Here is a 16,495-nt window from a genome sequence, read left to right as displayed (position 1 = left end):
GAAAGCACAGGGGCTGTGGATGGGGGACCCTGTGCCCTCGCTGCATCCCCCCGGCAGCTCCGGGACACAGCCCCTCAGGGGTGAGCTCTGTGCTGGGGAGCACTGGGGCTGAGGGGGGGGGGGGACACTGGGGCTGTGTTTCTGAGGGAAAGAGAGGATGTTTTCCCCGGAAATCCCAGCACCCAGCTGCTTCAGCACCCCAGGCAGGGACAGGCTCCACGAGCCCCAGTTCGTCTGCTGCCTCCCTTGGCCTCAAAGGAGACACTGGCTCTCTGCAGCCACTGAGCCTGGGATAAAGGCCCTCTCTGCAGGAGGAAACATGGAAAAGCTTAGCCTGCTGGGATAAATCTTTCCTTTCAGGAATATTTCTTTTAGCAACACCACCTCTCAAGTTCACTTGCTGATTGCTTACTGTCACATTAACCTTTCGACTCAATATACTACAGACATGACAACTGTGAAATAAGTGGAACAAATCAATTATCTTTGCTGGGCAATAGGAAAAACTGGGGGAAAAGCAACTGAACCATTTATCCAAATCTTTTGGTCATGCCATGAAGCCTGGTAATCCAAATCAGATGATCCCACGTTGCAAGTGACGTGATGCGATCCCAATGCCCCAGTCCTCAGCAACATGGAAAGCTGTCAGACAGGGAGCCAAAAGCAAATACAAAATGCTGATGTTAATCATACAGATTGAAGGCTGATACTTCTATTGAGCAGAGCAGACAAACCTTATAAGCTTAGATATCTGTCAGGAGAGAAGCAAATAACTTACTGTATGAAATGAGGCCTTTTAGGGAAGGCTGCTCACCCTTGCCAAGGCCATGGGGATAATGAAAATAGGACAGCTAAATTTAACAGCAAAATGACTTGTAAAAGAGTCACTTCTAACCTCCTCTCTGGTACTTGGAGTCAATAAAATGGTTATAGCATGGATTTAGCGAAAATACTTTCCATTGGGGGATAATATGCATCTGCCATTTTATAATCTCTTGGAGCCATGTTGCAGCTGACGAGTGGGGCCGGACCCTGTCTGGAGTGGAGAGCAGCAGACCCCAGCCTGGAGCACCAACAGAACCGGAGTCTTCTGCTGGGCAGCACCCAGCATGGGCCACAGCATCCCAATGTTTGAAAAAACCACAACCTAAACACTTGTGGGCTCACACCTCTCCCACACCCACACCATCCCTGGGACTGCCACTCTTTACATTACTTTATCACAAGGAATTTAGTAGGTTTGCCAGGCATTGCTCACCTATGTGGCCCTGCAATGGTGCCATGGTGGTGCCAGGTGGCTGCCAACACACCTCCCTGCCTCTGCCACGTGGTTATCGAGGGACAGTGCCCTGCTCAGGCTGTTCAGTTATTAATTGACCTGTCCAGACAGGGCGGTCGCTGGCCAGAGATGCTGGGATCATGGGGCTGTGATGCTTCCAGCGGTGGTGCAGGCACTGGGCTGTGCTGAGGCCAGGCTGGGATGTGTGTTTGCTGAGATAATAAATGCATTACTGTAACACCTAAATGAAAAATAAAAATACAATTAAGAGAAAGAGGTTTTTATCAGCCTGCTGTGTAGGGTGCAGCCTGGGGCTGTCCCATGACCCTCTGCACCAATGCCCACACGTAGCTGGGACCTTGGGGATGGTTTTATCTTGGGTTCCCACAGACAGCAACTGGAATGGTGCTGTCAATGCATTCACAGTCATCTCCTCTGAATAACTTTTGTATCTCTTGGCCACTTCCAAGCAGAGCAGGTGGGAGGCACTGGGGGTGCTCTGCCAGGACTGATGAGGTGTGGATGCTGCTGGAGGAGCAGTGGCAGCTTGAGTTCATCTGCAGCAGGTCCTGGGCACTGAGGATGGGTTTGCCCAGGGCACAGAAAGCGCTGAACTAGGCTTGACCTGAGCAGCATGAAAACAAAGGACCAAGTGGGACAGCACAGGGACACAGAGAGTAGAACTGGAAGTGTTCAAGGCCAGGTTGGACGAGACCTTGAGCAATCTGTTCTAGTGGAAGGTGTCCCTGACCGTGGGAGGGGGTTTGAATGAGATGATCTTTAAGGCCCCTTCCACCCCAAACCATTCTGTGATTCTGTGACTCTAAAACCAGGTAGAGATAAGGAAAATGAGCCCATCTAGCTCCACTGCCCGTGGGAGGGGAAAATGGAAGCAGAAACAGCAAACGAGGCTCTAAAGCCCCAATGTTTGTGTCTGAGATTGCAAAGACCTAGGGCCAGATTTCCCAAACACTCTTCTGGATCAGCTGGCATTGACTGGTCCCCAGTGCCAGGCTTGGCCTCATCCAGCATCTCCAGCTCCAGCCAGGCCAGATGCCAAGGGCATTGAGGGCTGGTGCCCCTCCAAGGGTATCCCTGGCAGTGCTGTGCAGCGTTAGCACAGGAGTCCATCTACAGCTGCGAAGGGAACTCCTACCCCCTGCCCATTAAATACACTCAGCCTGTGCTTGGGGCTGAGAGAAAAATGCAAAATCTGGTATTTTTAAGGGAGACATTTGGAAATGCAAGTGCATCCTTGCTTTGAGCTGGGACAGGAACTGCTGGAGCACAAAGAGGGTTCTGAAAACCTCTCCATGGGATTCAAGCCCGCCCACACCCAGAGAAGCACAACTGTGGAGGGCATAAAAGCTACCAGGTATTTCCAGGCTCTCAGACATTGATGGGGGGAAAGAAAATATAAAAACAATAGATTAAGCTCATTACACAGCCCAGACTCATGCTTGGCAGTGTCCAGCACAGAGCTCTGAACTTCAGCACAAAAATGTGTGGCACGCTGCAGATCCGTGGATGGGGAGGAGTAACACAGAGGCAAGATTTAAAATATGATGGTGGGTGCAGAGGGGACCTGCTGTGGTCAAGGTTGCCAAGAAGAGCCCCTGAGAGCTGGTGGCTTTTCCCAGCAATTTTGGCTGCCACAGCCCCCTTGCCCTCACCAGTTGCAGGAGGTGCTTACACTGCACCACTGGCAATGGGAAGGGGAAGGTGGAAAAAAATTGGCAGATGAGAGCAAGCAAGGTCCTACAAAACAGCATGTTCAGTTTTCTTTCCAATTTTAACTTGTCCTTGACCTCTCTTCGCTCCTTCCCAGCAGGGCTGGCTCGGCTCTGTACTTGTCCCGTGCTGCAACGCCCTGGCACAAGATGTTTTTGGTGGTACTCACCCCTCAGAAGTGGCATTTCCATCCCCAGTTGCTGTGACAACATATCTCCCTGGAAATACTTCAGCAATAGTTTAGCTGATGCCAAAGAAAACATGAACCCAAGGTGCTGGGGGTGCCAAAATGTGTCAGTGGCCCTGTGGCCATTGTGGCCTCCAGAAATGTGGATGCACATCCAACGTGGGGGGCTGGACCTGTGCCATGGACCAGCCAATCACAGGGACCAATGGGATTGTTTTGGTAGGGTAACACCTGTGTTCTGAATCATGCCTTCAAAGACAAGCAAAGTCCCAGGTGATGGTCCCCAGGGATCCAGGGACTGACACAACATCAGGTGGGAAATTTGGGGTGTTTTTGCCTTCACCACTGTGTCCTGAGACAGCATTTCTGGTATGGGGGGCTGGCTTGAGGTTCCCCTCCAGCCATGGCAGAGGTGCTCCTCTTGCTCTGCCATTAGTCTTCTCCTGCAAAGAGAAGGACAAGCAATAGCCCTTTCCCAAAACCAGCACTTGCCAGGGTACCCCATGTCCCTCTTTGTAACCCCCTGTGGGTTACAAAGTTCTTGGCTTATCTTGTGCACCACCTTTGACCTGCTCACAGCATCAGGAAGGAATATATGGGGCCACATCCCAGCAAAAAAGCACCAAGGGTAGATGTTGCCATGAGCACAGGTTTGCTCTAAAACACAACCTGCAGTTAGATCAGGATTTTCTGCTTGGAACATCACCATGGGCAGAGATGGCCCCAAGCACTATGCCATCCCCCCAGAGGAGGCCAAGTTATTTAATTATTATTTATTTCACAATTATTTCTTGTGGAGGTTATTTCAGGGCTTATTTAAACCTCCCCTCCCAGCTGGGGAAGATAAGGTGATGACTATTCTGGATACAGTCAAAATTAGCACTGTTATTTGTATTCTTGTGCCCTGAGAGTGAATGAAAACATTCCCAATAGTCACATCATGCCACTCCACTCATTTTGCCTTTGTCATCCCATGCCAGGCACAAGCTCAGCTCCATTTCTAGTTTGGCTCCTCTGAAAACCCACAAGAAATCCTAATCTGGTGAGCACAACTCCTTTTACGGCTGAAGAATGCCCTCAGGCACTCCTGTATGGCTCCACGGGCTCCCAAATGTCCCCCAAATCAGCCACAAATGGGACAAGAGAAAAAAAAAAAAAAGAAAAGGTAAACCAACAACAAAATAGACCAAAAAAAACCCCCAGAGTCATCCAGTAAAATTGCTTTTATTTCTGTAATTTTCTAAGTATAAAACAAATCAGCCCAATATTGTGTGAACAGAGTGGATTGTATGGATGTGACCACAAGGAGCCTTCCCACATCTTCCCAGCACACCTGGCTATTTACAGTCAGACAATGGACACGGTTTAGGAAGCGGTAATTTAGTGGAAAAATATCTCTCATATAATAAAATAGGAAACCTCATTTCTTTCAGTTCTATCCCTCAAATAACACCCTCCCACCCCCCAAGATATAACAATTTACCTTTTGCTATGAAGCACAATCTCAGAGATTTCTACATTTGGCTGTTCAGGCATCTCATATAAAAAATCAGCATATTTCCAGACCAAAGCCACTGAGGGCACCCGCTGGCAGTTCAGTGGTCGCCCTCCTCTTGGTCCCAAGTGCCCATCACTCCAGGCACACACAGATTTTGGCTCATTTAATGCCCCACTCACACCAAAAGCTGAATGGCACCACAAGAACATGTCCAGGGAGCACAGTTTACCCTGTGTCTCCTCCTCACTTCAGCCCTGCAAATCCTAACCCCAACTGTGCCACACAAGATCTGCATGGGGTAAAGCCCTTTCCTTGGTCAGTACCAAAAACCTGAGTCCCAGGCTGTCTCCCCTGACAGAAAATGCCTCTGCAGAAGTGGGAGGAAAAAGAGCCCTGATGGGACTGAATCTCTGGCATCATTTATACAAAGTGATGGCCATGCCAGGTATGGTCCAAAAATCACGGTAAGTCTTAGGAGTTGGTAGTGGGGACTCAGGTGTGTTTGAGTTTCAGGAGTGACGTAATGCCAAGGTCACTGAACCTCATGAACATCTCCCAGCCAGAGCACCTGCACAGCTCAAATCATTACTTCATGAGTTTTGGTGGAGCAGGACCCTGACTGGGAAGCAGTATTATCAACCTGATGTACAAAAGAAGGACCAAAAATCAATGCTGAGTTTTCCTATTGCTCCTCCTTCTGCCCTGCACACCATGAGCAGAAACTCCAATTCAATCCCAGATTTGATGCTCTTACAGGAACAAAGTCCCCCAGCCCCTCTATAGAGCCTGTCCCTCCTACTGCCCTCTCCAGTGCCTGGTGGTGCCATCCAGCCTTGGCTGAGCAGAGCATCACCAGAAACACACACATGGAATGTTCACAGTGCCAAAGCCCCAAACACACAAACACAAACCTCATGCAGGCCTGGGCCACACAACACAAATAAAACACAGGATGCAGTACTTTGCTCTTTTTCCTTTTCCAGCATGCCTCCCCATGGGATCACACACCACAGGGGGAAGAGCTCATCCAGCAACTGGCCACAATGACACAACATCCCAAAACAGTACAAAAGACTTGCCACAGCTGCTGCCTGAAGCTGATCCCCCTGGTGCTCGCCCCAGGGACACAGGACCTTCCCCTCCCACCTTGGCTGTACCCCAGCACAGTGCTTGGCCCCTGAGGAAGGAGTATAAAGTGCTCATAGATAATCCCATGCTGCCATCCCAGCACATCCTACACCCTGCATCTTGTGGAGGATCTGTCACAGCAGCCCACCAATGCTAACGGTCTTGCTGGAAAGACCTGAGTTTTATTTATAGACTTAGAATATGCCAAGCAGCACCATCAAAATAAAACTAAAAAGGAAATAGTTCCTAACCTCTGTTGCCAAGAAAAGCAAGGATCCCAGAGGTTTGCCCCTAAGCTGCTTTCTTAATAAAGCTTTTGGGCAAAACAGCCACCCAGTGTCCCCCTCCCTTGTATTGCACAGTCAGATGCCTTGGTAAGACACAAGAGCCTATCCCAAAGTGATGGTCTTGGCTCTGGGATCTCCAAGTTTACATAAGAACATGTTCCAGCCTGTAAAAGCCCCCACCATGCTGCTGCTGGCACACATGCAATAAATAACTACTCTGTGATTTATCCTGACCCTTCACTGAAGAAGAAAGGAAAAAATAATTACATCTATGGATGTTTTTCTACTTCATTAAGATGTTTGAAGTATAAGCCCCTGTAATCAAAAAGTACGGAGTGAAACCTGTACTCCAAGTAATTAAAGGATGGGGGGAAAGACAAGAGACACAGTCAACCATTCAGAAGGGGAAATGGAGACGTGTCAAAATGGTTCCTCCCAGCAAGGGGGATGCCTTCTCCAGGCAGCTCTAGTGCAGATTACCTGGGCTACTTTCTATATACATCTGAAGGCTCACAACAAAAATAAAATGCAATTTGCTGCTGCTGGAAAGAACAAGCTGGGACACAGCTCTGGTTTCCTGCCCATGATGGCTCAGCATTTGGTAACTCACAACTGTGACCCAATGACTGCATGAACAGACTGACACTGCCTGGGCTTTTACACAAGAAACTTCTCCACACCACACATATTTGGGTTAAATTAATAATACACCACCAGACATTACGTCCAGGGAAAACAGTGTAACTCAGGTGGTGGATAGACCAAGGAGGTTCCTGTAGGCACAAGGGACCAAGGCCACCACATCCCAGGGAGATGCCATTGGGCAGATGAAAGCCCTGCTGGACCCTCCAAGCAGGGCTGGGATGCTCTGAATCCAGCCCAGCCTCTCCCAAACTGGTTGTTAGCCTCAGAGAAGCTGCTTCCTCTGATGACACCAAGCTGGAACTGGACTAAATTCCCACTGGTTGTTTTTCTGCACAGAGCAATGGAGATGGATTCAATCACCTTGGATGTCTTTCCCAACTTAAACTATTCTTTAATTCTATGACCTGTACTAAAATAAGGTGAAATCCACCCTTTTGGGGAAGAGCAAATCAAATGTCTACAGCATCAGTCTTACTGAGGCTTTATTTTGAAAGCTTATGCAGTACCTGGGTCATGTCCTGATCCTCTACACCAGGGTGGGTCTCATCCATAGTGAAAACCTTTGAAGAGGAATTGGTTATCCCATGGGATCAACTGATTAAATCATTTAGACAGAACACATTTGAAAAATAAAACTTCTTCAAGACAAAGTATAATAAGATTTTAAAAAATCAGCAACAATCTTCTAACCACAGAGTATCTATAAAGATCTTTTTAAAGAGCTCCATATTAAAATTCCTTGAATACATTATATATTAAATACAGTAACAACATTTCATGCAAGGTTTTCTGTACAATAAATCAGCTCAGTAGTATAACAATTCTGTACATTCCCATTGGTCTGGGGGCTCTGCTCATCTTCAATGCTGGTGATGGAGAAAAGAAAGGAGGGATGATATTTGGCACCTATTGTACACAAGGAGAGATGCTCTTGCCCAGGTGATACAGAAAAACATTGGAAGCTTTTAAGAGGCAAAAAGTAGAAGAGAAAACCCAACAGCAAAGGAGCAAATGCTATCCCAGACCGTGGCTCTAGTGCTGTTGCTGGAATGTAAGAGAAAGGAAAGATACAGGCTCTGGCTAACTAAATATCATCAGGATGGATCATAGGGGACTGTGAGGAAAACAGAAGGGAGGATTTGGAGAGCTGGAGAAGAAACCACCCACTATCAGCTTCTCAGGTGACACAGCTCAATGGAGAAAGATAAATTTAATGGATCCCAAAATCCACTCCTGATCTATAAACTCTCACTGCAGCCTGTCTCACTCCTGCTGTGGAAAAATCCCCAAAGGGCAAGATAAAATTGGTGCCTTACAAAAAGGGATGCCACAACAAACACCACTCATGGAGAAACACCACGTTATGTACAAGCATACATTCATTCCCATCCTGATCCCTTGGCAAGGATGCCCTGTGCAAGTCAGCGATGCTCTCCAAAGCAGAGGACATGAAGTCATGGATGTGCTCCTGAACACTTAAGCTCTACTCCTGCTAGGGAAATAGTTAAAAATTCACTGAGGAAAGAAAGTGTGACTAGGAAGGAGTGGTGGACATGAGGAATGCAAGGTGGGCATCCCCTTGCTTTTCTTTACATGGCTGCCCCTACAAGGAGAAGGACTGCAGCTTATATAGTGCAGATGGGATCTAGCAGGATGCCAGATGGAGAAGAACAGACCAGACTTCATCGTGCTTTGGTGCTGGATGAGCCTGAGAAGGTGCTGGGCTTTCCATAACGCAGGGATCAAACAGGACAGCGTGATAAATAGGGAGAACGTCACCTTCCACCACATGCACCTGACCTCGACGCATAAACACACATCCATGAGCTCCATGCCAATGTTGGACACACTCTGAAGCTATTCCCAGCTGCTGCAGCCACTGGAGCAGAGCACAGCAGCAGCAATGCACCCACCGACACTATGGACATCATCAAGGCTCAGCAACCCCAACATGTGGCTCCCTCTCCTCCCTCCCTGCCCTCACTCACTGCCAAGCCCTTCCTGGCCCCTGAAGCTGCCCTGTGCATCCCATCCCACTGGGGGATGTGGCCTCAAATCCCGACTTCCTGCCTTGATCTCTCATGAAGGCCACCTTGCCCGAGCTCACCCAGTCACGGTGAAAATTGGAAAGAGGGTCTAAAATTTGGCAACAACAAATCCCAAGGAACCACATGACAACGATTCAGATCCACACAGCTCCATCCCCAAAGCCTATGCCAGCTGTCCAGTAATTGCACTCATATGTACAGGAAAAAGAAAGCTACAGAACAAAACAAAATCAGTATTTTTCTTTTCGACGATTGACCCGCATTTGTCTGATAGTCGGACACATGCATGTCCTGCTGGCTTTAGCGATGGTCACGCATGCAAGACTTCAGTCCGAGTTACAAGTTAGGGATCCTCTAGTTTGGAGTGTCGCCCTTGTGTCATTCATTTCTTGTCCTCTTCTCCTGAAATGAAGGGCAAAAAAGAGAAGGAAAAGTATTGGTGAGGTTCAAAAGCAAACCAGATCCATGTTTTTGTTACCAAGAGTGCCTGCTCCTGGGTTGATCCCTGAAGGAACCTGGAATCCTGTCTGCACAGAGCTGGCCTGACTGCAGCTGTGGCAGCTCAGGCTGTGTGAGGAGGAGGAGGATGCCCGTCCCTGGGTGAGGAAGGTCTCTGTAAGAGTTAGGAAAAGGGATGAGGTGGAGCCCTGTGGGAAGGCGAGTAGGCAGGATCCCTCCTTACTGCTCCTAATGAGGCATTACCCAGGGAAAAGCAGTGGCTCAGAGAGGAGGAAGCTCACTGCATCCTCCCACCCACCCCAGAGCCCCAGCCCTGCTGCAGCCAGAGACATGGGCACTGCTCCATGGGCTGACACCACTTACACACACTGCACATGTACTTACACCCACAAATACCTCCAAAACAATGAGCAAGGACCAACCTATTCATCACAGACACTGTCCCAGGGCTGCCCTCCTCCCTTCACCCTCCCTCCAGATGGATGGGGTTGGACATGGAAGGTAACAGGCAACACATGGCCTGTAGGAAAGTGATGGTATCCAGCTTGAACTCCATGTGAGCAGCCTCAAAATCCCTGCCAGAACATGACTTACAGCAACTAGATCCCCAATTTTCAAGCAGTTGACAGGAGTGTCCCTGACCCCTGAGGCAGCAGCTGCCCAGAACAGATTTTTTTCCTTAAAAAAAACCCACCCAGAAGCAGCACTTGCTAAGGAGAGTTAGAAAATTCCCTTATCGTGAATCTTTTGACTGTATTTCTCTATCTTTCATCACTGCACACATCACCAAGCACATCTCACTGGGGACTGCTGTTCCTGTGCTCTTGATAAATAGGGGTCCTGCCCGGGGTTACCCGTGGGGCTCCACGCCTGCTGCCAACCCTGGTGCCGACAAGCTTTCAGGGGAATTAATAAATAACAGGCAAGAGAGAGGGAAAAGGCTTTTCTGCAACCTCTGCCAAATTTTTTTTCTAGTGCTGGCTGCAGAGCCCAGCCCTTGTGTCCTGGGATTAAATGGTTTGCTGTGATGGCAGCACCTCTCTGGATGCACCACGGGCTCTGGTGTAAAGCAGGGATGCTGGCAACTGCACTGTATTAAATCTCATTGCAATAATCAAAATTCACCTCCTCCCCATTGCAGCAGCATCTCTCCTGTCTCCTCCAGCAGCTGAACAGTCCCCACCAGGTGACACACCAGTGGTAATTTGCCAGCCATGACACTTCCCCTAAACACATCACCCCGTGGTTGTGCAAACAGAGAGGAGGATGCCATGGCACGTGACAGGCAGGGACAGGAAGGAGACACAGCTGCAGTGTTTAACCACAGTGGATGCTCTTCAAAATGTTGCTCTCAGGCCTCTAAGTAACACAATCCTGGCGTGGAGTGAGTCAGGTGTTTCCATGAGCCCTGCAAACAGCCAAGGTCCAGCTCCAGGTCCCTGCATGCCAGTGTCCATCTGTCCTCCCCTCACGTTGGTTACAGGAGCAGGGGGAATGCAGGACCTGTTTGCAGGGATGATGGGATGGTCACACTCCCTCTGGATGCTGCCTCACACCAGGGCTGTCACAGCCCTTCAGCACTTGCAAACCAGCAACTGAACAATGTGAGCTCAGCTCTTCCAAGGTCTGCTCCCCCCAGGACAGCTGAGGCTTCTGGGGAGGTTTTTCCTTACTGCTTTTGACTTTCCTCAACAGGTCCCTGTAAAAGGTGCTGCTGGAGGGATGCAGGCTCCCACTGCCAGCCCACATCACTTCCTTCACCAAGGAAACGCTGCAGCCCTCGTAGCTCTGAAAACTGCGCATCTCCCCCATCACACCAGGGCATCCTGAGCTGCAGCCGAGACCCCAGACCTCAGGAGAAAACCAAAAGGGGAATTGTCCCCCCATCCCTTTGCAATACCAGGGCAGCAACACTGGCAGCTTCCCTCTGCTCTTCCATTTCTAAAGCAGGACACATGGACACATATGAAAAACAGGAGAGAGGGGGAAATAAAAACAAAAAGTGAGGCAGCAGAGCTGTAAAATCCCGTGTGGAGATTCCAGCACTGGAAGGTGCAGCACCACTCTCCTGCAGAGCATCCCACAGCCCAAGGGAATACTTGGCCCATAGGGACACATTCCTCTGCCAGCACCCAGCCAAGGTAGCTCCATGCACAGATTACCCTACAAGGGCAGGCCACGGCCACAGGCGCTCGCTCCCGGCTCTGCCGTGCCAGGGAGAGGGATGCCTGCCTCCTCTGCAGGGAGCACGGGCAGCTGCAGCAGCTCCTGTGCTCCTGGGGAGTTTTTGGGGGGGTTCCCTCATACCCAGGTGCAGGCACATGGGGCAAAATGAGGGTGAACAGCTCCTTTTTGCTATATGCTGGAGGGTTTTTTGTGATGGGACATGGAGATTTTGGTCCCTGCAAATTCTGGGCTGTCTCAGATGCAGAGCTCCCTCCGCCCCTGGCAGGGAGTATGATGCTCTTGTCAGTGCACTGCCACCTCTGCCAGCCACTCTCCTCTGGGAGGATGCTGAACCCTAAAGCTGATGCCAGCTTTGCAGAGAAGTGGCCAAAGCTCCCTCAGTGGTGGAGACATTCACCCAAGGGAGCAACCTCACCCGCACATCAGCTGCAGTGGCAGGAGACTGCAGGGCACTGTGCTGCCCATGGGAGAGTGAACAGGGACCCGGTGGGGACAGGAACAGGATGGGGTGGCCACCGTCTTGAACCCCTGCAAAATGACTCCAGGGGCTGCTGTCCTCACTGGGCACAAGGAGAAACAGCTGCATAAATGCTGATCTGCCACAAAACACACCAAGTGAATTCCTGTGCATCCAAACTCCTGATTTTCAGTGGCCCTGCTGCTGCAGGGGCAGGTGTGTAGTTGTGTTGCAGAAAACACCTGCTTTGTGATTTTCCCCTGCCTTTACCACAGCACAGGTGAGAAATGGTGATGCTCAGCACCCAGGCAGGGCCTGCTGCTGAACGTGCTGAGAACAACCACAGCAGCAACTCCGACATCTGCAAGGGGTTTGCTTTGAGATGATGAACATGAGGAGGTCCAGGGACAGTGCAGGAGGAGAGCAGGGTGGCCTCAGCAGTGGGCTGATGGTGCACAGAGGAACATGAGCACTGGGGTTATCTCAGTGTCCTTCCTAGATTTGGTACTTCTCGAGAACCACTCAGAAAAGAGACTTCTGCAAGGCCTTGGCACAGATGCCTGGAAACCTTCCTCCTGCATGCCACAGGATTCGGAAAGAACAAACACTTGAATGCATAGAGCATGGAAAATACTAAAGATACTACAGCAAGAGATCCCTGAGGGTGGTGAGCCCTTGTGAGCCTGCCAGCGTGTGACAGACCCCTGAGAACACCTCCATGTTCCTGACCAGAACATCTGCAGCTCACACCAAGCCAACCTCAGCCGTGCACATTCTCTCACTCTCACAATCACATCACCTCCCAAAACTGAGACAGCAGAAACCTCAGAGGGGCCAGGGAGGAATGAAGGCAGTCAGATATGCAAAGCATGTGAGATGAAAGGCTGGATGTGAGCAGGGCAATGGGAGAGGAATGTAAAGCACTGAGACCACAGTGAGAACTGAAGAGTCTCAGCTTTCTGCCACTTCAAGGACAAGGAAAATCCAGCGTAATGGAAACACAACTTATCTAAATCTCACCAAAGGAGAAAGTTTTCCATGCAAAACCTGAGTCAGCAGAACTCGCAGCTATACATTTGCATTCCTCAGCTGAACACCCTTGGCCCTCCCTTGGAAGGTCCCATGCTGGAGACCATCCCCAAGCACTGTCTTGCACAGACCAAGTGGTAGCCTGGCCCCTGGCCAAAACTGCCATCAAAGAGCTACTTTACAGACTTGTTAGGCCTTATTTTGAAGCAAAACACAGAGAGCACTGTGGGAAAGGAGATGCTGTCTGGGTAGAGACCCCTGGCTCTGTTACTGTATCTCTGTTCTATGTCTAAGCCATGTTCATTTCCAAGCAGGTCCCCACCACACATGAGCAAGACTCTGCAGGAAGCACGGGGACACAGCATTCAGGGATGAGACACGTAAGGAAGCCAACCCTTGCTCTGGAGTCTTGCAGGTATTCAACTGGTGCTCCCCGCTCCACTTGGGTCTTACTGTCCTGAGAATACCTGGTAAAAAAATCACAAGACCACATATAAAAGTGGCTTTTGGAGGTTTTTTCCTTTGCTTTTCAAAGTCCAGAGGAATGAGGAAGATGAAGAGTTTCAATTACTTCTTTCAAGTCTGATGATTTAAGAGTGGTGATTTTGCCACACAGCCATGATTGAAGAGCTGCATGGGAAACCCTGAATCCATGAGACAAAGCAACCCGTGAGCACCAGCAGCATCATGACCATGGGGATGAGGGAAGCTCAGAGGACCTGAAACACTGGAAGCATGGCATGGGAGGAGAAAACACTCTGAGCTGGTATGATGGCACTTGAGAGGATTGTGTGCCTACCAGAAACCTCGCTGTGCTTGGAGCTGTGCAGGCAGAGCCAAAGAAAAGCCCTTTCTCCAACAGTGCTGAGATTTTATAGAGAAATACGAAGTGTGGGAGAAAGACAGGCTCAGCCCCAGATCACAGAGGGTGAAGTGAAGACCGAGGGCATGCATGGGATGCAACATTAACCAGCTCTCCTACACCCCAGCCCGGTGCCGCGCTGTAAAATTGTTGTTACAGGCTCTTAATTGTGGGATAAAACAGACCTGGGTGTCCGGTGAGAGATGCAACAGTTCAATAAAAATAGGCTAGAAACCATTTCTGTCTGGTCTGTAAAAACAGGAGTTCCTGCACCTCTGTTTCTCTGAGCAATTGCTGAGTTTCTGCATCAGCTCAACACAGGAAGAAAGGCTGACGTGAGCACCACCTGCATACCAGGACACACTGATGGTTGAGGGAGACCTGATTGTGACCATTTCCTGCCTGCAATACTTTCCCATCCCATATTTCCAGGTACTCACAAAGCTCTGCTCCACAGGAAACCAAACGCAGCTGTTACAATGCCCAAATAAATCCCTGCTTGACGGGGCTCGCCAGACCTGCCTTCAGCCCAGGCAAGAGTGGCTTTGCACAGATTTTCTGGGTTGTTATTACAGGGTGAAGGGAAAAAGAGGGGTTTGCTATGACATAGGTTGCCTAAGGGGTGAAAAAATGGTTTGAGCAAGCTGATGGTGTGGAAGGATATCCAGTCCTCACACTCAGATTGTCCATCTGCCCCCAGAGCTTCCCTGAGAAAGGACAGTGCCTTTCCTGCCCTTCTTCTTCCTGCTATCACTGTCAGGGTGAGCACACCCCAAAAAATGAATAAAACCTGTTTGCTGGAGAGGGGCCACCCCTGTGGCAGACACAGCACTGCTCGGCAGCCTGGGGCCCGCAGCCACCGCCAGGAAAACCCGTGGGCTTAACTCAGCACCGAGATATCCCCCAGAGCAACATCTTTTGCAAGAAATGAAAGACAAAAAAATGATATCATCTCTTTGGAAGGCTGCCCAAAGATATGCTGTGATTTACATCATGGAGCCCAGAAGCACATGGGAACTGCTGCCGCAGCGTCACAGGAGCTGCTTCTCCTCCGGTTGTGCCACGGGCTGCATCCTGAGAGGTGCTGGCCAAGGGCAACCCCATTAGAACCAGTTTATAAGGTGTTCAGCTCTCAAATGATCTTATCATAGATGTTTCCAACACAAAACAAGGATGGACAGAGAGGAGTGGAAATCTGAGAGGAAAAAACAAAAGGTTCCTGTTACAAATCAGTGTTTGATTTGTTTTGCTTTATAAGCAAAGGGATCCAGTTCCTGGAGGTTCAAGAGGAGTTGAATTAATAACCTGTGGCAGATTTATCTAATGCTCCAGCTCCAAAGGGAGCAGTTCAAGCAGATGTAAGTACCAACTGCTCTGCCAGGCATGGCACCAGGAAGGAAGGGAGTAGGAGAAAAAGCCCCTTTGCACAGCAGAGGTGGGTGAACATGCAGGTGCAGACATCACACAAGCAGAGGAGGTGAGCGAGGGGTCCACAAAGCCACCAGGAACCCCAAGCAAAGTGCCACAGAGCCACCCTAACCCAGGGTGGTGCAGACCATGCTCACCATCCAGGTGGTTGCGGGAAAGGTACTTGAGTCCTTCATCCAGCAGGATCACGGGCAGGGAGATCTTCATCACAACCACCCACTGTGGCCAGCTCAGGGGGGTCACCTGGAAGATGAGCTGCAGGGCAGAAAGGATTGGACATGTCAGTAGGGAAGCAGGTGGGATACTTTGTCATTTTAAGGGTCCCATTGTTGTATGGCAAAGGTTGAGAGAGGGTCATCCCAGGTATAAGGAGGGAGGATCCAGACAGCCCAAATAGGAGGATTTCTTCAAGGTCTGTCGTGATCCAAGGTGGCTCTTGGCCAAGATGAGTAAAAAATTATGTCCTTCATCTCTCCTGCAAATGGGGAAAGTGAGGCAGGAGGTAGGACTGTGTGTTTAGGTGCTCACAGGTGCTTAGCAAGTGACAAGGGACAGTGTAACCTCCTGGGTACAGAGACACACTTCATCTTAAGCATCTCTGGGCATCAACCAAGGCATCCCCAACCTTGCAAAGGAAGGAGACAACTCCAGAAGGGGCTGAAACACCTTCTGGAAATTATCTACATCCCTTTGCATTGCCCATAGGGGAGAACTTCTGACTTCTGGCTCATGGGGCAAAATGACTCCTATATTCCATGCTGGGTTGAGTCATGAGGGCACCTGCTGGGAACAACCATCCCAGAATTTTCCAGACCCAAAGATTGCTCCAGGGATGTCCTTGTCCATAGGAGGCACAGGGAGGTGACAGAGGGCACTCACAGGCATGGGCTTGACATAGAGGATGAGGAAGTGCAGAGCCATGGACATGATGATGGCCCCCAGCAGCCAGATGTTGAGCCACGGTGGCATCCGCAGCAGCGACTGGTTCTCAGAGACACTGTGAAAGGGAGGGGACAATGTCAGGCCCAGAAACCTCCCCACATCTGCCCACACTGGGAATTTCATATATCCTTGCTATATCCTTGCTTTCCCAGGCTGTTCATCTTCAGGCTTTGCTGAGAACTGGATCTGGATGCCCAACACAACCAGCCATGCATGGATTAGGATCAATCACTAATGACCAGATCACTAATGAATGCAGATCCAGTCCTTCCTTCCCTGCTCTCAGCCACAGCACACAGCCTTGGAGGAGTTTCTCTATGGAAAACCC

General features: G+C 49.8%; 1 protein-coding gene across 4 annotated transcripts in view; it reads right to left on the bottom strand.

The window, feature by feature from the left end:
* Positions 1-4,405: 4,405 nt before the first annotated feature.
* The window catches only part of ATP2A3 (ATPase sarcoplasmic/endoplasmic reticulum Ca2+ transporting 3), a 52,737-nt gene continuing 40,647 nt past the window's right edge, over positions 4,406-16,495 (bottom strand). For 2 of the 4 annotated variants that reach the window (XM_069033145.1, XM_069033147.1), the window contains exons 19-22: positions 16,105-16,222; positions 15,363-15,480; positions 13,330-13,402; positions 4,406-9,205 (exon numbers count right to left, since the gene is read on the bottom strand). In XM_069033145.1, coding sequence (XP_068889246.1) covers positions 9,130-9,205; positions 13,330-13,402; positions 15,363-15,480; positions 16,105-16,222 — 385 coding nt within the window. In that variant the 3' untranslated portion in view covers positions 4,406-9,129. Of the gene's footprint in view, positions 9,206-13,329; positions 13,403-15,358; positions 15,481-16,104; positions 16,223-16,495 lie in introns of all 4 variants that reach the window. The other 2 variants (XM_069033148.1, XM_069033146.1) reach the window with 2 other exon arrangements.

This window comes from Aphelocoma coerulescens, chromosome 19, assembly GCF_041296385.1.
Source record: "Aphelocoma coerulescens isolate FSJ_1873_10779 chromosome 19, UR_Acoe_1.0, whole genome shotgun sequence".
NCBI classification, from domain to species: Eukaryota; Metazoa; Chordata; class Aves; order Passeriformes; family Corvidae; genus Aphelocoma; species Aphelocoma coerulescens.
The sequence above is the reverse complement of the archived record's forward strand: the minus strand, read 5'-3'. Positions and strand labels throughout refer to the sequence as shown.